Source organism: Artemia franciscana, chromosome 19, assembly GCF_032884065.1.
Source record: "Artemia franciscana chromosome 19, ASM3288406v1, whole genome shotgun sequence".
NCBI classification, from domain to species: Eukaryota; Metazoa; Arthropoda; class Branchiopoda; order Anostraca; family Artemiidae; genus Artemia; species Artemia franciscana.
In genome coordinates, this window is record NC_088881.1 from 14,728,961 (window position 1) to 14,756,183 (window position 27,223).

Genomic DNA, 27,223 nt, shown 5'->3' on the forward strand with positions numbered 1-27,223 from the left:
CGTCTGTTTTAATGATCATCAAACAGTTCGTGGTAACGAACTGTAGTAAGGAGCGACCCGGCTCAATAGCAATCGAAACTCTAAAAAATGGAACTCTAAACTCTAATCAAAAGAATCGCATTTTAATGCTGATTTTAAATATATAAGTTTCATCAAGATTAGTCTTACCTATAAAAAGTTACGAGCCTGAGAAAATTTGCCTCATTTTAGAAAATAGGGGGAAACACCCCCTAAAAGTCATACGATCTTAACGACAATCACACCATCAGATTCAGCGTATCAGAGAACTGTATAGTAGAAGTTTTAAGCCCCTATCTGCAAAAATGTGGAATTTCGCATTTTTTGCCAGAAGACAAATCACGGATGCGTGTTTATTTGTTTGTTTTTTTTTGTTTTTTTTTCCGAGGGGTGATCATATCGACTCAGGGGTCCTAGAATGTCGCGAAAGGGCTCATTCTAACGGAAACTAGACCTACGTTGCCTGGGCAATGTGAAGTGTTGCGGCAACCTTTGTCCGGCTTTGCCGATTAAAGTGTTGCGAGAGCAACACTTTGGTTTTGTTTCTTCGCTATTGGTTAAATGCTGAAGTTGTCAAAACTATCAAAGCTTTCAAAACGGCATATTCAAAGAAGAAAACAATCAGTAATCACATGATCAAATTCTTCAGCGTTGAAAAAACAACAGCAAAAGAATATCGGAAAAAGGGACTAAATTGAGTTTGCAGCTAGCAAAAGTTCCAAACCCCTTGTCGCTGAAGTCATTGTAGCCTAATGCCGATTATTACTTACAACTCCTCTACATGTCTTACAATCGGGAACCAAGTTGTTCTTACCATCAATTACACCAGAAACAGATAATAGGTACAACAATCAGCAAAAGTTGCAAACCCCTCATTGCCAAAGATGATTATAAGCTAATAATCGACTGTTGCTTGGAAGTCCCCTACATATCTCACAATTGGTATCGGCCTATTTTTGGTTCAAGTGTGTACCTTACCACTGAAGTTGTCAACCCCTTGAAACTTTCAAACTGGTGTATGTCATGAAGGAATTTTTGTAACAAAAAATGGATGACATATACTTTGATCAGCTCATCAAGGTCTATCGATTGTCATTGAAAAAAAAATTCTATCTGTCTTAGTTCAAAAGTTGACTTTTTTGCCGGAGGCCAACTTTCTAACACCACCACTTAGAAAGGAGCAAAGGATAAGCTCTAATTTCTTTAGCAATGAGAGAACTTTTAAAGTTTAAGAGGTATATCTGATACCATTTCTCTATTGCAATCCCAAGTAGAAAAAAAAGAATGGTAAAGTCAGCTGAAATCACGAACAGAAATGGCTAGAAACAATAGATGGCAGCATTTTCGGACCCGTGGGAAAATCGCACTTTTTTGTTTCTGTAAATTTATCTATTTATCACTCAAAGAAGACATATTGGCTGTGGGGCCGGGGAACTACCGCATATATTTAACACTTATAGATTTTAGTCCATCTTCAATTTGAAACTGGTGCCTGCCTGCTTGCCTGCTAGAACGGAGCTTTCCACTCGAAAGCAGAAACATGGTTTGATGAAACGAAAGCTTGGCTGCACAACTTCAGATACTCCTCTCTGACATAGGCTATATAACTCCACTTCACTTCGCACACCATAGGCTCTGGCTCGAGGACAAGCAAAAACCATCCTTTTTGGCCCCAGGCAAGAGTTCTACGGAGCTTTCCAAAATGTAATGTCATATTCATCAATCCGGCCTGAGGTCCACACTTTCCGTAAAAACCGCACAGGTTAGACCCTTACCAGTTTCCAGGAATAAGCTGAGATCGGCGGCATAGAAAAAAAAAAAAAAAAAAAAACCGGGACAAAACCAAAGTGCTGCTCTCGCAACACAATTAAAAGTTCTAGTGCCCTTTTTAAGTGACCAAATAAATTGGAGGGCACCTAGGCCCCCTCCCACGCTCATTTTTCCCCAAGGTCACCGGATCAAAATTCTGAGATAGCCATTTTATTCATCATTGTCGAAAAACCTAATAACAATGTCTTTGGGGACGACTTACTCCTCCACAGTCCCCGTGGGAGGGGATGCAAGTTACGAACTTTGACCTGTGTTTAAATATAGTAATGGTTACTGGGAAGTGTACAGACGTTTTCAGGGGGATTTTTGGTTTGGGGAGAGTTGAGGGGAGGGGTTACGTGGGAGGATCTTTCCATGGAGGAACTTCTCATGGGGGAAGAGACTTTCAATTGAGGGGGCGCAGGATTTTCTAGCATTATTAAAAAAAAAACAATGAAAAAATAAATATGAAAAGTTTTTTCTACTGAAAGTGAGGAGCAGCATTAAAACTGAAAACGAACAGACATTATAACGGATATGGGGAGTTTACCTCCTTGTATTACCTTCTCTCTTTACGCTAAAGTATTTTTAGTAATTACAACTACTTATTCTACGGTGTTTGTGATTCAGGGGTCATTCTTAAGGAATTGGGGCAAAATTTAAGCTTTAGTGTAAAGAGCGAGGTATCGACGAGGGGTGAGCCCCCTCATATACGCAATAAAACATACGAATACAGAAGTTCGCTACGTAAGTTAATTCGTAAGTTACGTATATTTTTTACTTATGAAAACGTTCGTAAAAAATTTAAAATTATAGTTGCCTTTTTAAGTAATCAAAACATTGGTGGGCAACTAGGCCTCCCCTGTCGCTCTTTTTTTCTCAAAGTCTTCCGATTAAAACTATGAAAAAGCCATTTAGTCAAAAAAATTAATATTCAAATTTTGTTTACATCAAAACATGCATTAATTCAAAAACGTCCAGAAATTAAAAAAAAACAAGTTTTTTAAATGAAAGTAAGGATCGACATTAAAACTTAAAACGAACAGAAATTACTCCGTATATGAAAGGGGCTTTTCCTCCTCAACGCCCCGCTCTTTACGCTAAAGTTTTTTTTTACTGTTTAAAAAGTAGAGTTAAGAGAAAGAGTCAAACTTTAGCGTAAAGAGCGGGGCGTTGAGAAGGAAAAGCCCCTTTCATATACGGAGTAATTTCTGTTCGTTTTAAGTTTTAATGTCGATCCTTACTTTCATTTAAAAAAACTTGTTTTTTTTTGTTTAATTATCAAAAAGTGGTTCAGTGGGTATGAGATTTTATCAACAAAAGTGATGAAGAACCTGAATTTGAACAACCCCAGAAACAAAGAAATGTAGCACACACAAAGATTCTGAGGGCTATTTTCTGTTTCAGTGTTGCGTATCGTTTGGGATGGAATTTCCCGAAATTAACCTGGAAATCTTGAATAAATTTTAATCAGAACAATAAAAACGATTGTCATTGATGCCAAATATTGAAATTCATACCCATAATTCTTTTTCAGTGAGAAAAGAAGTAAACTTACTTCTAAATAATTTAAAAATGGTGTATTTAATAATATTTAATATTTAAAATAATATTTTTAAATATTATAAAAATGTAATTACAACGATAGATGGAAGAAAAAAAATTGGTATTTAAGTCCAAAGGCATTTACTGAAAGAAGTAAATTTCCTTCTATATAGTATAAAAACCGCGTTGTAGAATGCAAAATACTATTAAAATGTAATTACAACGATAGATAGAAGAAAAAAAATTGGTATTTAAGTTCAAAGGCATTTACTGGAAGAAGTAATCTTCATTTAATATAATAAAAAAATGGTTTTATAGAATGTAAAATATGATTAAAATGTAATTACAATTACAACGATAGACAGAAAAAAAGTAATTAGTATTTAAGTCCAAAGGCATTTACTGAAAGAAGTAAACTTCTTTGTATATAATATAAAATGGCGTTATAGAATGCAAAATATTATCAAAATGTAGTTACAGCGATAAACAGAAAAAAAGTAATTGGTATTTAAGTCCAAAGGCATTTACTGGAATTTTACGGTAGAGAGGGGGGGGGCTGAAAACATTTTCAACGGGAGTGGAAGATTTAAAAAAATTTAGTCCGTAAAAGTTTTATATATTTTACTAATTCTACAAAATTTTGTATCAAGGTAATTTGTTGTCTCTCGGCTCCATAAACTCCAGGGAAAATCCCTATAGAGAAACATCAATGCCAAAAAGTAAGTGCGTACTATCATACACTAAAATATCCCACATACTTAAGCACATAAGGAAACATTCAAAAGTTCAATACATTGTTTTTTTACCAGTCCTAAAACAAAGCCACCAATTGATAAATTTTTTTAATCTTATTTTTTTCGTGGACTTTATCAAATGGATCTTTGAGCAATCCATCACGCTACTACTACTACTAGCAACTCACTACAGTACAAAGCCGCCTGAGGCCAATGCATCTACACCGCTCCTTCTCGGTCCCAACCTATTTAAAGCCTCTCTGTTTGCATTCTCCTACTCGATTCCCAAACTGGGGACGTCCTAGTTTTCATTTGGCCTAGATGTCTGACCAGGAAGGACTATCTTTAGCAATCTGTTATACTTCATCCGCAAAACGTGTCCTTGCCATCTCAATCTTTCTCTTACTGTTGCCCCAGAAAGCGGGATCGAATCACTCTTTTTTTCGAGCTTACTGTTTGAGATATGGTCATTCAGTCGGGTACCCAAAACAATCCGTAGGCAATCTCTCTGGAAACCATCCCCTGTCTGTCGGAGGGCCCGCGCTTTAGAACCATGCTTAACCACTGTCATCACTGTAGCTTCCTAACACCCTGGGCCTTGGCTATTCTGCTTTTTAACACCTCCGCTGCGCCCCACCGTCTTTAATACTAATATTACCTAGGTAAGTGAAGCTGTCCACTTGATCGATCTTTTCGTCACTCAACATCACCTTTTCACCTTCACTTATTCCAGTCTTATTGGCGTAGTCTCCTTAAAATTATTTTTCAAACCTATTCTTGCACCTGGAACTGCCAAAACCTCTAAAACTTCATTCATTTTATTAACATTTTCATCTAGGACGCTTAAATCCTCGGCATAATATAAGTCTAGGATAATTTTACTTTCCATTTTATTCTCTCATTGCCTTTTTTTGCGCGCCTTAGGACAAAGTCCATAAAAATGATCCATACAGATGAGTATAGGACGCAACCCTGCTTAACTCTTGATTTAATACGAAACCAGCTAGTAACCTCATTTCCTACCTTAGCCGCAACAGCATTGCTCTCGTACATAGCGCTAATCATTTTAATGTATTTATCTGTTATATTATGCAAGGATAGGTCCCTCGCTAAATCTTTTCTATCAGCCGAATCAAATGGTTGATCATAATCTATAAAACTGAGGACTTACGGGGTTTGGTGACGAAGGCACTTCTCAATTGTTAATTTAAGAATGACCAAGCAACGGCACATAATATTTTTAAACATTGAATTATAAACCTTTCTCACTTAAATTTGGAGCCAATATTTTTTACAAGTCTAATGCGTGACGCCTCAGTTTGAAGCTTAAATATTTGATTTCCATTAATCGCTAGGTTATATTGTGTGATCATGGGAGGGTTTGTTGATGTTTAATTCCTCCCTACTCCCCTTTTTTCTGAATTATCAAGATTATTCTGATTCTCAAAATGATTTCCCATTGTTTTATGTAATCTGCCCTTTTTCTGCTTTTTTTTTAATTTTATCCTTAGTTTTAGATGAGGTAGAATCTCGATTCCAGTAGGTTTTTTTTCATAAATGTATATTCTAATGATTTAAATCTTTATTTATATTCTTGGGTTGGTATCAGATAACAGTATTGATACCCCTGATTAAAACTTCTATCTTCATGAAAGGTCGTATCTCGCCTCTTTGTTCAATGACGTGAAAACAGTGGCAATGATCCCTGTGTGCATTCACCACCCCTTGTCGCATTAATTGTGGGTATATTTATCTCATAGGAGAAAGAGTGTGCGTCCTGCTCAAAGAGTGCCTAAACTATTTGTAGGGGACGTAGTAAGGACGTAGTAGGGACTATTTTATCACCTAAACTATTATATACTATTTGTAAACTAGTGCCTAAACTATTCGGCAATATGCCGAAGCAAAGCTCTATTATTTGCTCCATACTACTACTTTTACAGTGCTTCTTATTTTAAATCTACGAACAATAAACGTTTAAAAGAAGAACTTAAACATCTGACTCATGCTCTTGTAAAATTGGGAAGATATTTCCACGTGGTTTTTGAGCTCAAGGTTTCACTCTATATTCTGCTTATGATTATATGATTGGGTTACGATATTCTGCTTATTACACATCTAAGGACGTATGTCTAGCACACAGTCAGACAAATTCATCTCATATATATATATATATATATATATATATATATATATATATATATATATATATATATATATATATATATATATATATATATATATATATATTATATATATATATATATATATATATATATATATATATATATATATATATATATATATATATATATATATATATATATTTCATGAAAAAAGAAATCACCAATACAACAGCACAAACACATAAAAAAAAAAAAAAGATAGACAGAAGGAGAAAAGGAAGACTGTTTTCCTAAATTAGTGATTAATATAGACCAGCACTTGAATGAGGCCTTAACCCTACTCATCCATACAATCACATAGGTCAAACAGCATAGCCAAACACAATCAACCATAAAGAATAATCCATGGATAGCCAGTCATGTCGTCAATAAGTGTAAGTCGTCATTTACCAAACAATAGAAAAAATAATAAAGACAAATAATTCAGATGCAACAACCCAACACAAGGGCTCATCAGGAGAATACACTGGCCTATAGGGTTTCGCCACTTTAAATTCTCTACCCAGCCAAGTGTTGTGGCTACCACAGAATATCCATGGCATCCCCGTGTCAGGTATCACCCCCAAAATACATGCCTATGAAAAAAACAGCAAATGTAAAACAACCAGGTAACACCAAAACAAGCTTATCCTGTTAATTTATCCCTCTTTTTAGCAACAATAGGTAAACTAAATATGATAAAATTTGCCGAATCACAAATATTAACACATTGCAAAAAAAAAAAAAATTTAATGAACTAAACAATTATAGAATTCATCTTTACCATGTGGCTATTTTTTAAAAAAATCTGCTCTATTAGAAACACAATTCAAAATAAATGGCGCTGCATCATCATTTGTCGAACCTCCGAAATTAGTTGACAATTTCTTTAAGTATTTCCAGATAATTCTTTTGATATTTATTTAAAAGTTCGTTATAATGAAAACTAAATTGTTTAAATTGCAAAGTTAATTTATTTGCAGAAAAACCTCTTGATATCAATTTTTGGCTTAAGTCTATTTTTAAAATCAATATAATTACTACAAATCCTTGCATAACGAAGTAACTGTGAGAAAAACGCAGAATATGTGATATTTGAGTGTATATTACTTTCAGGGAATGGGAAACTAATCACTTCAAAATCAAAATCATCCGTTTTATTATACATTTTAAAACTTAATTTATTATTATCACAAATATTAACATTTAAATCTAAGAAATGATCTTCATGACCAGCGCCATGACTAGGTTCAAGAGTAAGCTCTGATGGATATATATTTTTAGAAATATCAATGAAATCCTTACAATTTAAGACCAAAATATCATCTAAATATCTTTTATTATTTGACAAAAGATGTTTTAAATTATTTGGATTATTCTTATCCATCATATATTTATATTCTAGTTGACTTAAAAACAAGTCAGCTATAAATGGGCTGGCATTCCCCCCCCTATGGGAAGTCCCACTATTTGCTTGTACAAATCACCACCAAATCTTATATAAGTATTGTATAAAACAAATTATAATAACTCAAAAATCATATCCAAGCTGTAACATCTCAAGTTAACTGTGGTATTAAAACAATTCGTTCGAATTCAACAAGTCAGCTATAAATGGGCTGGCATTCCCCCCCCCCCCATGGGAAGTCCCACTATTTGCTTGTACAAATCACCACCAAATCTTATATAAGTATTGTATAAAACAAATTCTAATAACTCAAAAATCATATCCAAGCTGTAACATCTCAAGTTAACTGTGGTATTAAAACAATTCGTTCGAATTCTCAATTAAGTGTACTGTTGTATCTATAAAAATTTAAATCCTTCACAGATTCCCTCCGATGAAGATGCTAAGGAGATTGAGACGTGGCTTGGTAAAGAGGTATTATTTAGTATCACTCGGATGATGTGGTTTTAACACACACACCTAATTTCATAATGCTTACCCTTGTGACACTAAGCCGCTTTTTAACATTCTTAACCATTATGATTTACTACCCTGTGTTCCACTACCTTTTTTTTAAGCTGAGCTGGGAACAATGGCATTTTCTTATTCCTTTGCACTTTCTTAGCTTTGCAACCTATATCCCGCATGTCAGATATGCATGCTTTATAGTGCCTATCGTTAACTAATTTTGACTAATTAGTCATATTATTTAGTCAAATTATTATAAAAAACAGCAACTGTAGTGTGTTTAGATCAACATTTGGATACTCTTGCCTTCTACGTGGTCGGAGTAAGTCCAGTCCGTTAGAATAATGATCCCGAGTAGAAAATAAGTAATACTCAATGGTTTAGAGGTACTGTAGAGGCAAAAACAAATAATAACAGTTGTGTGTTTACTGGGGTAACACTCAACTGCATCGACATCCTCATCTAGGGTGGAGTAAGTCCACCAAAAAAAAAAAAATCAGGCTCGGAGGAGTAACTTTAAGCTACTTAGAGGCAGAACATAGGCAGTAAAAATAATGGTAGAGTATTTTTCAGGGGCAACATATGCTTATGCTCAACTAGGGCAGAGTAATTGTCCTAAAAAGTTTAGGGTCTGAGGCATGACCATATCCAGGGAGAATACCCAGATTGAGCCACCAACAAAAAAAAAAAAAATTTGTCCGATCTGTGCAAAAGCAGCCAAAATACATGTATTAATCGTCCACGGGAAGATTTTATGAAGTATTTAAAGGAAAAGCAATGGGCTATTTGCTCACCTACTGTAAGAATAGAGCAATCTACTGAATCAAGTGAAAAATTCATTCTGTGCTAAAATAATATTAAAGGTAACATATAGACATTTAAAGGCTTATGACTGTCATGTTATCTGTGCCAATAAATATTATATAGCCCACATCAGGCTTAAATAGGAAAAAAGCTTGTTTTTTTGGGCCATAATTGCGAAAAGAATATGGAACAAAATCATGAAGTTGTTCCATTGGTATCAGGATGCTTCTGAAACTTATGATACTGTACATTAATATAAATGATTAAATCAGAAGTAGCCAAAAAATATTTGCTAAAGTGAGTATTTGTGTAGACTTTATGTGTCATTTTAGAATGACATACAGATGTGAAAAAGGGGTTTTCATTGGTAAAATTGTTTAAAAGCAAAAAATATTCGTGAATTAGTTATTTAAGTTTGAAAGGTTTTGAGGTATTCCTAGTAACAAACTTAACACCAACCATTGGAAATTAGCGAAAGAGAATAATGGTTTAATGCTAATGTGCTGTTGTAGATGACAAGGATCATGACTTCTTTTGGGAAGAATTGGGAACAGACTCATCGAAGTTCCAAGTTTGTCTCTCTCTCAGTGGAGGCAACTGTGGTCCAGAATTATCTTCATCAGAGAACATCATGAAGCATCGCGCTCTCGCATAGGATATCATATCTGACTATTTTTGACTAATGGAGCTTCATTAAACTGGCTAAACAAATTAATCTTACTATATGATTAATTTATTCCATTCCCTCCCTAAGTGAAGCAGATTCCATTGTTGTCTCTATTTGTCAACCCCTGGCTGTGCGGTCATTAGATGATTTGTAAAGTGCTAAAAGTTATATGTTGCATATGAATTCGCTGCGAAAAAATTCTTGCAACATATATAAAAAGTTTTACTAGTATCCTAAACTTACTTGCTACAGCATTCTATAGCATTAAGTCATAGATTAAACGATTTTCTTAGTGTTACGGAAACTTACCAATAATATAGAGAAAAATTTCACCATACCTTGTCGAACTTCTAGATAGTTTATTTCTTGGAAAAAATCGGTTTTTCGGGTTTCCATAAGCATATATAATTTCTCCTTGGATGTGCAATTGAAAATCGTTAAACCTGATCTCAGGGAATTAATAAACGCCTTGTTAATGAATGGTTCGAGGTGTCGAATTTTAGGTCAATGACACCGAATATATAGTGGGTTGAAAAAAATCTTGAGCAACCAAGAATTGAGATATATGTATATTACGGTATTTTCTTGTGATCTCCTGGAGAAGAAGGGGAAAAGCTAAAATGCTAAACTAGAAGAAAATCTAGATTATATCTATTTCATTTTGTTTTATTATGATTGATTTTATTTTGTTAACTGATCACATTAGACTTACACGCACACTTCATCCTGCTAGTCGGTCTTTTCCTCGCCATTCTCGCTTGGTTACGGAAGTTCAATTATTTCATGAGACCAGAGATACATTGGACGTTAAAACTTTAAAAATTGTTCTTTCCCGAGTGAAATCTAATCATTATGCTTTTATCTACCTCAAATTGTGAAATTTTAATTTAGATAATTGCTAATTATTGGCGATAGGCCGATCCAAAATAATTTCGAGATACATTGATTCTGTCTTGGGTCAATTGAACAATTTATATGCATTGTTGTAGGTCTTTTTGTGTTTTTGCAATGTATTTTGCCAGAAAATTTGGAAAAAATAACAAAATCAGAAATAAGGAATAGTTTAGCCCTATTTTGTCTTTAAAAAATCAGGTATTCTTTATTTCAGTTTATTAATTGATTAATTTCCAGGAAGGCACTGGGGCAAGCCAAGTCAGTTCGGAAATGACAGCCTACATGCATTCAAGATCGAGCAATTCCGATTTTGTTCCTGGAAAATTGCCAAATCAACCAGATGAAAATGCTGGTCTTTAATGAACCGTTCCTACTGTAAAAGTATCTACTTTTTGGATGTATCTTATTCATAGTTTATTCATAGTTTATTCCTATTTAAATTTTGTTTTAGCTTTTATCGAATAGTTTGAAATTCAAAGTGTCGAAGTTCTTGCCACTTTGAATAAATGATTTATGAACTAGTCGTGACGATTTTGAAATGAAATAAACGTTTAAATATTTCTTTGAGAGATTCTAAAACATCTTAGAATTTTCTTAAATGTACATTATCTTTTTTCTATACCTCTCCATTTTTTATCTTGGCTTCTATTTTGTTTGGTAGGCTGAAGTCCTTTTCTTCGTAATAACTTGTATTTTGGATTTTCCATGAACTAGAGCTCCGCTTGACTTCGAAAATGTACATCTTCGTTCTGTATCTTGGCCTTTGCCGCAAAAACTATACATTCCCAGTAAATTGGAATTTATGGATGCTTTTTGTGGAATTGGTTTTCGATTTTCATTTATGATTTTTGAGCCCCTCCTACTCCTCCCACTCCATGCGAAATGGTTTTTTTGTTTAACTCTCAGTTCAACTTCACTAAAAATATAGTCTGCTTGGGATATCCAAATACGTCTTTATGAAAGCGGTAGCACACTTTGTTTTGTTAATTTTCAAAAATTGTCGCAGAAGCCTTACTTTTCTGTGTGCCTAGATGTCAAGTTTTCAAATGTAAAAAGCCACCGTTTGCATTTTTGGAGGGGGGGGTATATAATTGAGTTTTGTAATGTCTGTTGTGTTATGTCCATTTATCAGGTAACTCACGTTACCTAAAGTACTGTTTATTTGTTTGCCTTTCCTTTTTTTTGCGATTAAAACAATGTAAATTGTTTTAAGACGTAATCATGGTAATACACTTATTTTAAGTAGCCTTTCAAAATAATCCTATACTGCTTTTGAATATATAAATTTTGTATCTGATTTTACATCATGCTAATTTAAGATGCAGACTCTCATGTTAAATTACCATATTATTTGCCGTATTTTAATCTTTTCAACAATTTCTTAATTCATTTTTTAGCCTTTCAGACGTCAAATGAAATACCCCGACTTTTGTTTTAAAGCCATCTTTGAATTAATTTTTTTTTAGTTTAAAATATTTTTATTTTATACATTCATAAACAATCAAAAATCTAATTTCCCACCTACTTAACAGAAATATTCTAGAATTGAATAGGAAAGTGTCTATTTCAAAGCCAATTTCCAAAAATATACATTATCCATACTTAAAAGGAAAAACTAGTGGAAAATAGTTTTGGAAAATAGTTTCTGTTCAATTACTTCAATGTTTTTTTAAATTAGGTCATTTTAATACATTTTATGAATGAAAACTATTTAGGTCCACATATGCTCCAAAATTTATATCCCTATCATTTCTCTCCCCCCTTCTACAAAAAAAGAAAACAAAAGAGAGACTGAAGATGTATCCTTGCGGACAACAATGATTTCTTGCTATTTTCAAAATTACTCCCAAATCGTACCTTGTATGTCCTCCCTGCAAAAAAGAATATTTAGAAAATCTTCTGCTCTAACTATTTCTGGAACGGTGATCTTGGCAAGGAAACCAGGTCTTTTTCGAAATTTGTCCGAGAAAAAAACTAGAAGAGGAAGTGAAAATACATCAGTAGTGTTACAGATCAAAAAGAGAAAGAAAAAAAAAGAAATTTTATTGTCCAAGAACCGAGCAACCGGTCTGTATATATACATACTAATGTGTGTTAAATATTTTTGGGATTTCTGTATTCCCTGTTATATTTTTAGAGAGATTAAATTCAGAATTTAAATGTTGATTGCTCGTATTACTTGCTATTCAGTGTGTTCAAGAAGCGTCACTAGCCAAAATAAATTTTGCTTCATCGATTTTCAAAACATTTCGTCGATTCTTCCGACTGGGTCATTTTTCTGACCAAAATTGATATATTGGAAGAACAAGAAAAAATCAAATTTTCTTTTTGTAGAATTTTACTGCGATAACTTCTCAAATTTTACTGCAATTTTCCAATTTTTGCCATTGTTTTTACCACTTTTAATGTCGGTCAGGAAAAATTGTCTGCCAGTCTGGTATATTCGTCAATTTTCACTCATATGCTTGCCTCAATTTCCTGAATATGCTTTGGCTTGCAGAAATACTCTGTGGATTGTTTTTGTTCTTACACATTAACAAAAAACAAACAAGTCAATAAAAGATGAGTATTCGTTAAAAGTAAATTCCATAATCAGATCAGATTGATCAGAAAATAACAACTTGGACTGAGAGAATTAATTTATTTAATCAAGGATCCAAAGTAAATTTTGGTATTGAAAGCAGCTCTAACCCTTAATACCTTCCAAAATGTAGAATGTTTACCTAAAGTAACTGTTACCTACACTTTCCTTTTTTCTTTTTCTTTCTTGGTTACTTGCGCTCTTGCTCTAGTCACTTCTGAAGTTTTTAAAAACCGCTACTGCGTATTGCATCAGCTCAACTGAAAGGAATTAAGCTCACCTTAACTCTGCGAGACGGGGGTAGGGGTTTTTATTTTTAGAAATAAAAAGAAGTTGCGTGATGAATATGCAGAAAGGATCACAAAATATAAAATGTTCGCTAGGCTTTTTCAGCAGGTTTGCACTCGTAGACTAGTTAGAAGTGATACCAGGAGCAATATATTGAAGCATATAGAAATTATTACCGTTTCTCTTAGCACCATATCTCGTCTTCAGACCGTGAAAAAACAAGCAATATGTTGTTAGAAGTAAGATGTGTGTGCTGGATTAGCCAGGTATTTTTCTTGACTAAGATTTTGCTAAAAATTTGCGAAATATTTAAAAGCGACGTCTCAATAAAATTCAACGTTTTACTAAAAGACAAAACCTTACTGAAGCCATATTAGCCATCCAGAAAATAAACCCGAGGTTTACACCCACACATCGATAACTATTTAACTTTGCATAAATTTAAAGAAATTTCACAAAAATAAGGTCAGTACCCTGAAATGGGTACGTAAATAGTTAATACGGCAAAACCTCTTAGCAGAATACACCTTAAATACATAAGTGATCACAATAGAATCATTGAACCCCTTGAACATGGTTCCTTTCTGAATTGTACTCATTGTTTTTATGGGTATGATTGATTGGGCAAATGAACATTCACGTACGAAGGATGTCATGGAGAAACCAGACGAAGGTAAGTGCCAAACTAGTATGTTTTTTGGTGATATATATTCAAGAAGCTATTGTTTCCGAATAAAGACTATTGGTGGAGGTAAGTATATGTAGGAGAGGAACCCCCTCCCCCTTGAAAATAAAAACGTGATTTTGTGAATTTTTAGTACTTTTCCATGATTCAAGTACTTGTTTTATTTTGATAAATTTAACTTTCTTCAACATTAACATTATTTGTTCTTGACTTTTCTAATGATAAAATAAAAAAAACAGCAAATTTTTTCCAACTGAAAGTAAAGATTAATATTACAACTTAAAACGAACAGAAATTATTACGTGTACGAGGGGGGTTGCCCCTCCTCAACACATCGTTCTTCATTCTAAAGTTTTTTAGTATATCTAACAAAATTTGCTTATTGTTCTGTTTAAACAGCCCTTGTGTTTAAGGAGTCGTTTTTAAAGAATTGGGACAAAATTTTAAATTTAGCGTAAAGAGCGAGGTGTTGAGGCGGGGGCAATCCCCTCGCATGCGTAATAATTCCTCTTCGTTTCAAGTTTTAATATTAATCCTTACTTTCAGTTAAAAAAAACTTGTTTTTTTATTTGATTTTGATCTTTCTGAATAATACCCGGAAATCTGACTCCACCTCCACAGAAAAATCCACTTCTCCACGGAAATGTCCTCTGGAAAATTCAATCCTGGTGAAAATTTACCCCGGGAAGTTACCCTTAACACCTCCACGCATAAAATCGATTCAGTAAAGAGAAAGCAGGACATATAAAGAAATTTTGTACTGAAATTCTGGGAAATTCCCCCAGTACACAATTTTTCCTGAAAAGTTCATCCCCTGGAAAATTCCCTCCCCTGAAAATTCTCTCCGTGCAAAGACTCCCAGCAAAAAATTCGTCCTTCCTTCCCCACCCAAAAGATGTATGCATACCTCCCAATAACACATACTGTATGTAACGATGGACAAACTTTATGTCATGTCATTTCCAAGGACATAGCTATTAGGCCTTTCAACTATACTGAACAAAATAGAAATTTCAGAATTTTGATCAGACGATTTTGGGGAAAAAGTGGCGTGGAAGGGGGCCTAGTTCCCCTCCAAGTTTTCGGTCCCTGAAAAAGAGCATTAGAACTTTTAATTTCGTTAGGATGAGCCCTCTCCAAATGTTCTAGGCCAACTGGGTTGATACGATCACCCCTGGGGAAAAACTTAAAAAAAATAAATAAACACACATCCGTGATCTTCCTTCTGGCAAAAAGTACGAATTTCCATATTTTTGCAGATAGGAGCTTGAAATCTCTATAGTACGGTTTACTGATACGTTCGATCTGATGGTGTGATTTTCATTAAGATTTTTGGGATTTTCTCCCTTTTTTCTAAAATCAGGCGAATTCCCTAAGGTCCTGGACCTTTTATGGGTAAGACTAAACTTATAAATTTAAAATCATCACGAAAACTCACTTGTTTTGATATATCTAATGGTGTCAAAATGCCATTTTTTAGAGTTTCGATTACTATTGAGCCAGGTCGCTCCTCACTGACAGTTTGTCACCATCTAATTCTTTTGATATATCTAACGGTGTCAAAATGCCGTTTTTTAGAGTTCTGGTTACTATTGAGCCGAGTCGCTCCTCATTGACAGTTCGTTACAATGAACTGTTTGATTCTAATGGCTTTACAAGATTCTTTAGATAATGCCTATTTTTTAGAGGAATAAGACCTAGTAATGAGAGCAAAATAATTCTTGCATTATAGATAGATTCTTTAAGTTAAGGAATAAGTTTCATCTTTTGACATGCAAATAAGCAACAAAAGATAGCTAAAAGGTGATAATAATGCAGAAAAAGGGGACTAATAAGCAGGGATTTCAATAGAAATGCTTCAAGGATGAGTGTGCCGCTGGTATTCTGAAGGAGAGGGAGCAAGAAAGTACTTTTGGACGAAATATCACATTCTTACAAAAGTTAAGAATGTTTTACTTTTGATCCTCCAGAGATGTAGTTAGCCATGCTTCCTCTCCTCCTTGTCCTTCCTAAAATGAGCAAAATCTATATGGCGATACTGAGTTTCCAGATTCTTGAACATGGTCAATTCATGTTACATGATTTGGTAATAACGGCCATCTGTAATTAGTTATATTAACATATTCCCCCATAAAAACCTTGCTTCTTTCTTAAATTAGTTCTAAACAGAACTAATTTAATAAGAATTAATGCGCCACCACTGCTGTAAAATCGAACCCGCCGCCAAGATTGTCAAACAGAGAAGACTGTGTTGACTTAGCCATGTCCTTAGAAGACCCAATGACCGTATCATAAAGCAAGTGCTTTTAGCTGCCCCGTTGCCAGATTGGCGCAGGCGACCTGGCAGTCAATCGAAGATTTGGTGGGTAACTGCCAAAAACGACCTCAGCCCCATTGGCGGATTTCGAAGATTTGGCAGAAAGTGGGAGAGCTGCAGGCTCTGGTTTACTGAAGAGTTGGCACAAGATTGCGACAAATGGGAGTCAACCATACGTAGTCTTCTAGATGCCGGGTGAGGCGTCCTTGTCTGATCCCGTTACAAGTACAAGTAAGTACATGCCACGAGTAGCTTATAGGACAAGCAGAATATTCACAGCTTTGCTAAATACGCAGATAGGGTGTGAGAAATATATACTGCGCCTACGAAAGAAAATCAAGCACTTTAGTGTTCGTGAACTTGGATTTGTAACTCTAAATTTTTCAAATTGCCCAAATATTTTTGTTTCTTTTCCCTTTCTCAATGATTGGCTCAGTATAGGATTTTCATAGAACCGAAGCCCGGTCTTTCGAGGCAGCAATTGGTCCAAATTTTAGGAATAAACTAATAAAAATAATTTCAAAGCAAAAGAATCTAACTACTATTAGAATATTTCAGACTGAATCTAAATGAACTTTATTCTAATGACTAATTTTCAACTTTATTGATTTTTTTTTTTTTTATTTATATTATACTTGTTTTGAATGTATATAGTTCTCCTGTAAAACGCTAAAGCTATAAGGGACGCTAACAGTTTTAATTTTGTCCTTCCAGGTCAGTTTAGAGTGCCAAAAATCTCCCATTTATCGGGTGCTCATACGGTCTAAATTGGTCAACAGCAACTATGCGACCGTTTTCAACGTAAAAGATGCATTATTTTGGGGTTTCTTTTATTTACATTTTTCGTTACTTATCATGGATGTTAAGGAGTTAATCTACCTTATTCCTGGATAGAAGGCAATAGCTTGTTTGGCGACATTTGGCTTGAAGACTATATACAGCATTCTACTAATTCCACCAGTCTTACACTAAGTCGGAAATGAAAAAAAAAATCAATGTGAGATCCCTGAAAGCTAAGAAAGGCTGGTAAAAATATGTTTTTGTCAGAAAGTGCACATTTAGTCCACGACATTCCAATTTTTCTTGGAATGAGGGTGACTTAGACCAGTTTTATGGAAGATCCCCTTGCTTCACAGGGTATAAGTAATCATCAAGATAATGACAACTTATATGACCATAGTATATAGAGTAATTCAATACTGGATACATTTATATACACTTGTTTGATGACCATTAGAGTACATCAAAGTTTCACACTTATTTAACTATGACCTGGTGAAATGCGAATATAATTTTTTTCTTGTTAAATGAAAGTAGCCAAAAAAAGATGCTGCGATTTAAAATTTTATTATTAAGCCGTAAGTAATTAAATATATAATAATACAATACAATGTGGAGTAATAGAGACATTTAACATCGTTTGTTACTATCAACTTCGTTAAATACATCAGGATTGAAAAAAGTGTCCGCTGACTTTGAAAAAGAGCCTTCTTTTGTGATGGATTGTATTGTTAAATTTACGTCAGATCCTGTTGGTAAATTATACAACACGGCTTTTGTCCGGTCCGCACTTCGGACGCGCTGTATTTCTTCTCCGTTGGCACATATCTGAAAATGAATTTGAAACATGTAAAAATAAAAAATTTTACACGAAGCAAACAAAAAGGAATTTACATAAACATAGAGTTTATACATGAGCAGAGTAAGAGCCGGTAGCAAAGAGTATTACACGAATTTTACACGAAGCAAACAAAAAGGAATTTACATAAACATAGAGTTTATACATGAGCAGATTAAGAGTGGGTAGCAAAGAGTATGGGTTACTTATTTGAAGGTATCCATATTAAGAGCATAAATTTAAGAGTAATACATTACCTATACTCTTTGCTCTGTAGATTAAAAAACAAATAAACACCCACCCGTGATCTGTCTTCTGGCAAAAAAATACGAAATTCCACATTTTTGTAGATAGGAGAAATTTTTCTATAGGGTTCTCTGATACGCTTAATGCGATGGTGTGATTTTCTTTCAGATTCTATGACTTTTAGGGGGTGTTTCTCCCTATTTTCCAAAATGAGGCAAATTTTCTCAGGCTCGTAACTTTTGATAACAAAGACTAAATTTGATGAAACTTATATATTTAAAATCAGCATGAAAATCCAATTCTTTTGATGTATCTTTTAGCATGAAAATTCCGTTTTTTAAAGTGTCGTTTACTATTGAACCGGGTCGCTCCTTACTACAGTTCGTTATCACGAACTGTTTGAAAAGGAAGGAACGCTAATTCATTTCCACGTTGAAAACGTATTAAATCAAATGTCGAAACCCAATTCAAAATGTCAAACCCAGTTTTATTCAAACAGCACCAAGACCAGTTATATATTCCGAGGTATTTTGATTGCATGTAATTATTTGTTATAATTTCTTCCTTGTTTTCTCATTAGCTACAATGTTCTCTGTTATGGGTAGTATGCTATTTTTATTGCTCTGATCAACAATAGATGATTTGGGATACTACGCCCTCGTTCAAATGAATGTTTGTTGGAGTATCTATGTGTAAAGCACTTCTTTCCTCTTTTTCTTAGGATTGTCTATAATACGATTTAACTCTTAGTTAGTAGAGTTGGTAAAGAAAAATAGAAAGAACAGAAAAGAAATTTGTTTTGGAATTTAAAATACACTGCATGTTTATAAGCTCACTAACACTGAAATTAAATACTACCTCAAAATTCAAATTACAAAAATAGTAGCTATAGTAAATATTACACATAAAAAGGGAGTGACCTTGCCTCTCTACAACCGCTATTCCCTCCCCCTTCCCAAATTCGCAAAAAGGGTTGAGGAAAACATGTTAAAACCCCATACATAAGCATATGGGCGTAAAAAAATCGTTTTCCTAATAAAAAGCCCGCCCCCCTCCAAAAAAGAAAAATATGTTAGAACGATTATAATGTGCGTACTATAACCAACAAACTATATTGACGGTAAAAGCGAACTATGAGGGGGACTTCAAAATCTTTAAGCTCCACCTATAAGATCTGACATTTTTTGTAAAATGTACCATTCGCCTTTCTCTTTTCTTAAAATCAGTAAACGACTGTGTATATTTCTTCCTGGGTGCCATTATGCTAATGGTTAATTTTCTCTTTTCCCAGCACTATTCATCTAGATTAAATCAAGCATTAAAGTTCCAGCTATACATAAGGCTTCATGTATAACTGATATCTTAATAAAATGATGGTAATACCTATTAGTTTTCCAGAATGTATACGAGGGTTCCAACAGATTGAATACGTTTACAATATAGTAAAATGAAAAAAAAACCTACAATGTAACCGCATATAGCATCAAAATCTGGCGGTGGTATCCACGCAACCACAAGCCCGTCGTCACCTACACGCCGCGTCACTTTGAAATCACTAGGTGGTGCTACTTCTTCATCTGTCAGTGACTTCTTTTCTAATACTCGTTCTTCAATAGTTTTGGGTTCGAATCTGATACTACGTGGTCGGTCTCTTGGAGATCGAATGCCGGAAAATGATGAAGATCTACCAACTGATCGACGTTTTTCAAGCGTCTGTTTAACGACTGTAGCCTGTAACATGAAAGACTATAAGATGAAAAAATTACTACTACTAATAACTCACTGCAGCACCAAGCCGTCTGAGGCCAACACAGCTACGCACGCTCCTCCTCCAACCTAATCTATTCAAGGCCTCCCTCTTTACACCCTCCCAGGAAGCTCCCATTTTCTTTAAATCTTTATCTATGACATTCTCCCAACCCAGACGAGGACGACCTGCTTTTCGTGTAGCCCCAGATGATTGGCCAAAAAGGACAATCTCCGGCAACCTGTCATCCTTCATCCGCAGAATGTGGCCTAGCCATCTCAATCTTTCTTTCATTATAGCCCAAGATAGCGAGATCGAACCACATTTTTCGTACAACCTACTGTTTGAAATACGGTCAGTCAGCCGGGTACTCAGAACAATTTGCCCTAAAAAATAGATAAACAGGCTCTTCAATAGCTTCGTCGTTTTTTGTCTTTTTATTAAATATTGAACCTTAGAAATATGTAAAAGAATCTTGGATTGACTACGTGTTCAAGCCCGAGCTTTGTATGCGTTTTACCAGAGATATGTGGGGACCACTTGTGTTTGAACTAAGATCACCCGCGGGAATTTTTAGAGATAGGGAGGTGAGGGTTAAAATGTGTATAGGTGTTTTTATTCCATAGTGTGAGGGGTTAAAATGGTGCTTGCTACAAAAGTGTCAGAATTATCTCAGCACCTCGCTCTAGTAGCGGGTCACTGAGACTAATCAGATGCTATTTTAAAATAATTTCTGTAATGATTTTGTAGAACCGAGCACATCATGATCCACCTTAGCTTTTTTCGAAGTGCAAATATAATCAATTTCTGTCATTTGTCCAGTCATAAAGATAAACCAAACCCTATTTATAAAATAGGTAGAATAGCATATACGGTTATATCGACGTTTTAGGTTATTGTCTTAGAACGGTTATATCGTGCTTTCAATCAAAGTGAGCTTAAGAAAAAGTGTTGACTCTATTTATCAAAGGATCGTAGATGAAGCCGATACACTCTTTACCAAAGGTGACTGAAGACTGATGAGCACAGATAAAATCAGTCGATTGAGTATGCTCAGTTCAAGTGGGTGGGATATGGACCTCAGTTGAGAGTAAAATACCAAATACTCTCCTTTTGAAAAATATAGCCAATACGTCCCGGAAAAGTTCGTCAATCACAGCAAATATTACCAATACCAGCAACTCTATACCGCAGAAAGAAACAGTTCTGATTTAAACAATTGTTCAGTCTTACCTCTTGCAATGATTTTCCAAGTGCTATTCGTACGCTTTCTAATTCCTTTTTCAGCTTACCATTTTCACCGCTCGTATTATTCAAGGTCTTTTCAAGGTCTTTTATCACAGCATCCTGCAAAATTGAAAATAAAAAGGAATACATAAAAAGAGAAATAACTATACTATATTATAAAAATTTCAGCAAAGGGTGCATTATAATTCGTGTTCAGAAAAAGTTATGAAGCATTTTCAAAAGTTACAAACAGCTTTTTGTGGCAATTTTTCGCAAATGATAAGTTTTCCTTGCTCTTTGTTGTAATGTAATGCCATTTGAGTTGGCTCAGTGGAATCGTCCGACTACGAACCAACTACGGTGGAATCGTCGTTTTTCTAAGACCAAAGGTGTACCTGAACAATGGTGATGGCCATGTTCAAATGCGATTGAAGTTTCCTATCGTTGTTCATATTTTAGATCATCAGATCGCAACACATAGCTGTTTTAAGGTTTCCGACCGGTGGCTCTATGTTGAATTAATAAGATTTGGTGCAAGGAATCGTGATAAGAGAACTTACAAATGCGCCTGATTCTCAGCATTTAGTTGCGAGTACTATGGCGCGGTTGTATGATATGGAGTGGATTATAATAGAGGTATCTTAACGCTATGAAGATAATATATGGCAGATATAATATGCATCAAGCAAAAACTATGTTTTAAATAAATTTAACATCAATAATAATACGTATTGGAAATCAAGATTCGGAAACAGGCAGTAGGGTGATAATAACGTTGAAGTTTCGCTTCCAAATAAAAAAGCGATCTACCGAGGTCTGAGAAAATTCGTTAAGAGCCTTAATGTTGTTTATGTAAATGACGTCATGTACTATGTTAGTACATCATATAAGCATTTCTTATATGATGTCATGCACAGCATAAATATGACTGTTGAGTTTCTAACGCGAGCCAAAAATGGAAATGAAGAGGAAATACTCACGCGGTTAGAAGAACAGCAGCGGCTTGTCCAAAATGAAAATGAAGTGCAGGCACACCCGGTTAGAAGACATGCGACACCGAGCATGTGACTAAGTCAAAAATGAAAAGCAAAGGGACACGAGGGTAGAAAACATGCGACACCAGAAACGTGAGCGAGTCAATGAAAATCAACCTGGACAGCGAGAATCAAAACGTGTCAAATTTGAAAATGATAGAGATGATGATTGGGTTTGGGATTTTGACATGGATAAGGTCATCAATGTCTACCAAACCTTTGAAAATCAAAAACTAGACTTAATAAATCGTTGGAAAAAAATGAGTTTTGTCCCACCACCTGAACAATTAGTAGAAACAAAGATTCGGCGACATATTTTTAATAATGACAAAAGGCAATCTGAGGCAAAAGAATAAGTTTTTGTCCCACCACCTGAACAATTAAAAGAAGCGAAAGTTCAGCGACATTCCTTTCATAATGACAAAAGACAAGCCGAGGTAAAAGAAGAAGTTTTTGTCCCACCACCTAAACAATTAAAAGAAACAAAAGGTCGATATATATCTATCTATATATATATATATATATATATATATATATATATATATATATATATATATATATATATATATATATATATATCTATATATATAAAAATAAGTTGTCTGTCTGTCTGTGGATGGATCAGGTGACGTCACCTGAAAAAACTGGATCAGGTGACGTCAAAACTGAAAAAAACTAAAAAAAGGCAAAAACTACAAAAAAAACTAATAAAAAAAATAAAAAAGCTAAAAAACTAAAAAAACTAAAAAAAGGCAAAAACTACAAAAAAAACTAAAAACTAATAAAAAAAGCTAAAAAACTAAAAAAACTAAAAAAAGGCAAAAACTACAAAAAACTAATAAAAAAATAAAAAAGCTAAAAAACTAAAAAAACTAAAAAAAGGTAAAAAACTAAAAAAACTAAAAACTAAAAAAAACTAAAAAAAAGGAAAAAACTGAAAAATAAGCTAAAATAAAGGTAAAAACCAATAAAAAACTAAAAAAAAAAACTGAAAAAACTAAAAAAAGGCAAAAACTACAAAAAAAAACTAAAAACTAATAAAAAAGTAAAAAAGCTAAAAAACTAAAAAAACTAAAAAAACTAAAAAAAAGGTAAAAAACTAAAAAAAATAAAAAATAAAAAAAAACTAAAAAAAGGAAAAAACTGAAAAATAAGCTAAAATAAAGGTAAAAACCAATAAAAAACTAAAAAGAAAAAAAGGAAAAAACTAAAAAAAATTTTCATCTAAAAAACTAAAAAAAAACTAAAAAAGGTAAAAACTAAAAGAACTAAAAAAGAAAAAAATAAATGATGACACTCAAAGAGAAAGCGACCAGGACAAAAGGAATGTTCGATTAGCAATCAACAAAGCACCGGGACACAGGGAGTATAAATGACGACCAGGACATAAGTAAAAAAAAAATTAACAAAACTAAAAAGATGGTAAAAACTACAAAAAAACTAAAAAGAAAAAAAAACTAAAAACTAATAAAAAAACTAAAAAATCTAAAAATCTAAATAAACTAAAAAAGAAAAAAAAAGGAAAAAAATAAAGGAGAAAAACAAAACTAAAAAACGAATGTATATACAGACCGGTACACCGGGATACAAATGACGACCGGGACACAGGGAATATAAATGACGACCGGGACACAGGGACACAACTACACCGGGGGAAACAGGGGGATATAAATGACGACCGGGACAAAAAAACTAAAAAGAAAAAAAAACTAAAAACTAATAAAAAAACTAAAAAATCTAAAAATCTAAATAAGCTAAAAAAGAAAAAAAAAGGAAAAAAATAAAGGAGAAAAACAAAACTAAAAAACGAATGTATATACAGACCGGGACACCGGGATAAAAATGACGACCGGGACACAGGGAATATAAATGACGACCGGGACACAGGGACACAACTACAACGGGGACACCGGGGGAAACAGGGGGATGTAAATGACGACCGGGACACCGGGACAGGGAATGGTCGATTAGCAATCACCATCAACAAAGCTCAAGGGCAATCATTAGAATCATGAGGTATAGATCTGAATACAGATTGTTTTCCCATGGACCATTATATGTTGCATGTTCAAGAGTCGGTAAACCTGACAATCTATTTATATGCAAAGACAATGGGACAGCAAAGAATGTTGTATATTCGCAAGTTTTACGTAGTTAAAACCATATATATATATATATATATATATATATATATATATATATATATATATATATATATATATATATATATATATATATATATATATATATATATATATATCTATATTCACAGGTGGGACATAGGGACACAACTACAATGGCGCGTAACTATTATGGCGCGTAACGACTTACGCGCGCGGGGGGGCTTGGGGGGGGGCGCGAAGCGCCCCCACCAACTAGGTGTTGGGGTGGCGCGAAGCGCCACCCCAACAGCTAGTATATATATATATCTATCTATATATATAAAAATAAGTTGTCTGTGGATCTGTGGATGGATCAGGTGACGTCACCTGAAAAAACTGGATCAGGTGACGTCAAAACTGAAAAAACTAAAAAAAAGGCAAAAACTACAAAAAAAAACTAAAGACTAATAAAAAAAATAAAAAAGCTAAAAAACTAAAAAACCTAAAAAAAGGCAAAAACTACAAAAAAAACTAAAAACTAATAAAAAAGCTAAAAAACTAAAAAAACTAAAAAAAGGCAACAACTACAAAAAAAACTAAAAACTAATAAAAAAAAATAAAAAAGCTAAAAAACTAAAAAAAATAAAAAAACTAAAAAAAGGTAAAAAACTAAAAAAAACTAAAAACTAAAAAAAGCTAAAAAAAAGGAAAAAACTGAAAAATAAGCTATAATAAAGGTAAAAACCAATAAAAAACTAAAAAAAAAACTGAAAAAACTAAAAAAAGGCAAAAACTACAAAAAAAAACTAAAAACTAATAAAAAAAGTAAAAAAGCTAAAAAACTAAAAAACTAAAAAAACTAAAAAAAAGGTAAAAAACTAAAAAAACTAAAAAATAAAAAAAAACTAAAAAAAAGGAAAAAACTGAAAAATAAGCTAAAATAAAGGTAAAAACCAATAAAAAACTAAAAAGAAAAAAAGGAAAAAACTAAACAAAATTTTCATCTAAAAAACTAAAAAAAAACTAAAAAAGGTAAAAACTAAAAGAACTAAAAAAGAAAAAAATAAATGACGACACTCAAAGAGAAAGCGACCAGGACAAAAGGAATGTTCGATTAGCAATCAACAAAGCACCGGGACACAGGGAGTATAAATGACGACCAGGACATAAGTAAAAAAAAAAACTATCTATATATATAAAAATAAGTTGTCTGTGGATCTGTGGATCGTGGATCAGGTGACGTCACCTGAAAAAACTGGATCAGGTGACGTCAAAACTGAAAAAACTAAAAAAAGGCAAAAACTACAAAAAAACTAAAAACTAATAAAAAAATAAAAAAGCTAAAAAACTAAAAAAACTAAAAAAAGGCAAAAACTACAAAAAAAACTAAAAACTAATAAAAAAGCTAAAAAACTAAAAAAAGGCAAAAACTACAAAAAAAAACTAAAAACTAATAAAAAAAATAAAAAAGCTAAAAAACTAAAAAAACTAAAAAAACTAAAAAAGGTAAAAAACTAAAAAAACTAAAAACTAAAAAAAACTAAAAAAAAGGAAAAAACTGAAAAATAAGCTAAAATAAAGGTAAAAACCAATAAAAAACTAAAAAAAAAAAACTGAAAAAACTAAAAAAAGGCAAAAACTACAAAAAAACTAAAAAATAATAAAAAAAGTAAAAAAGCTAAAAAACTAAAAAAACTAAAAAAACTAAAAAAAGGTAAAAAACTAAAAGAAATAAAAAATTAAAAAAAAACTAAAAAAAAGGAAAAAACTAAAAAAAATTTTCATCTAAAAAACTAAAAAAAACTAAAAAAGGTAAAAACTAAAAGAACTAAAAAAGAAAAAAATAAATGACGAAACTCAAAGAGAAAGCGACCAGGACAAAAGGAATGTTCGATTAGCAATCAACAAAGCACCGGGACACAGGGAGTATAAATGACGACCAGGACATAAGTAAAAAAAAAAACTAACAAAACTAAAAAGAAGGTAAAAACTACAAAAAAACTAAAAAGAAAAAAAACTAAAAACTAATAAAAAAACTAAAAAATCTAAAAATCTAAATAAACTAAAAAAGAAAAAAAAAAGGAAAAAAATAAAGGAGAAAAACAAAACTAAAAAACGAATGTATATACAGACCGGTACACCGGGATACAAATGACGACCGGGACACAGGGAATATAAATGACGACCGGGACACAGGGACACAACTACAACGGGGACACCGGGGGAAACAGGGGGATATAAATGACGACCGGGACACCGGGACAGGGAATGGTCGATTAGCAATCACCATCAACAAAGCTCAAGGGCAATCATTAGAATCATGAGGTATAGATCTGAATACAGATTGTTTTCCCATGGACCATTATATGTTGCATGTTCAAGAGTCGGTAAACCTGACAATCTATTTATATGCAAAGACAATGGGACAGCAAAGAATGTTGTATATTCGCAAGTTTTACGTAGTTAAAACCATATATATATATATATATATATATATATATATATATATATATATATATATATATATATATATATATATATATATATATATATATATATATATATATATATATATATATATATATATATATATATATATATATATATATATATATATATATATATATATATATATATATATATATATATATATATATATATATATATATATATATATATATATATATATATATATATATATATACTAGCTGTTGGGGTGGCGCTTCGCGCCACCCCAACACCTAGTTGGTGGGGGCGCTTCGCGCCCCCCCCAAGCCCCCCCGCGCGCGTAAGTCGTTACGCGCCATAATAGTTACGCGCCATTGTA

General features: G+C 33.3%; 2 protein-coding genes across 8 annotated transcripts in view; one reads left to right on the top strand and one right to left on the bottom strand.

The window, feature by feature from the left end:
* Positions 1–12,714, top strand: part of LOC136039318 (TOM1-like protein 2) — a 78,221-nt gene extending 65,507 nt beyond the window's left edge. For 2 of the 4 annotated variants that reach the window (XM_065722937.1, XM_065722938.1), the window contains one exon: positions 10,789–12,714. In XM_065722937.1, coding sequence (XP_065579009.1) covers positions 10,789–10,911 — 123 coding nt within the window. In that variant the 3' untranslated portion in view covers positions 10,912–12,714. Of the gene's footprint in view, positions 1–8,102; positions 8,154–10,788 lie in introns of all 4 variants that reach the window. The other 2 variants (XM_065722936.1, XM_065722934.1) reach the window with 2 other exon arrangements.
* A 5,039-nt stretch (positions 12,715–17,753) lies between these two features.
* The window catches only part of LOC136039321 (golgin subfamily B member 1-like), a 283,865-nt gene continuing 274,395 nt past the window's right edge, over positions 17,754–27,223 (bottom strand). For all 4 annotated transcript variants that reach the window (XM_065722941.1, XM_065722942.1, XM_065722940.1 and 1 more), the window contains 3 exons: positions 21,267–21,380; positions 19,751–20,017; positions 17,754–18,030 (listed from right to left, as the gene is read on the bottom strand). In XM_065722941.1, coding sequence (XP_065579013.1) covers positions 17,833–18,030; positions 19,751–20,017; positions 21,267–21,380 — 579 coding nt within the window. In that variant the 3' untranslated portion in view covers positions 17,754–17,832. The remainder of the gene's footprint in view (positions 18,031–19,750; positions 20,018–21,266; positions 21,381–27,223) is intronic.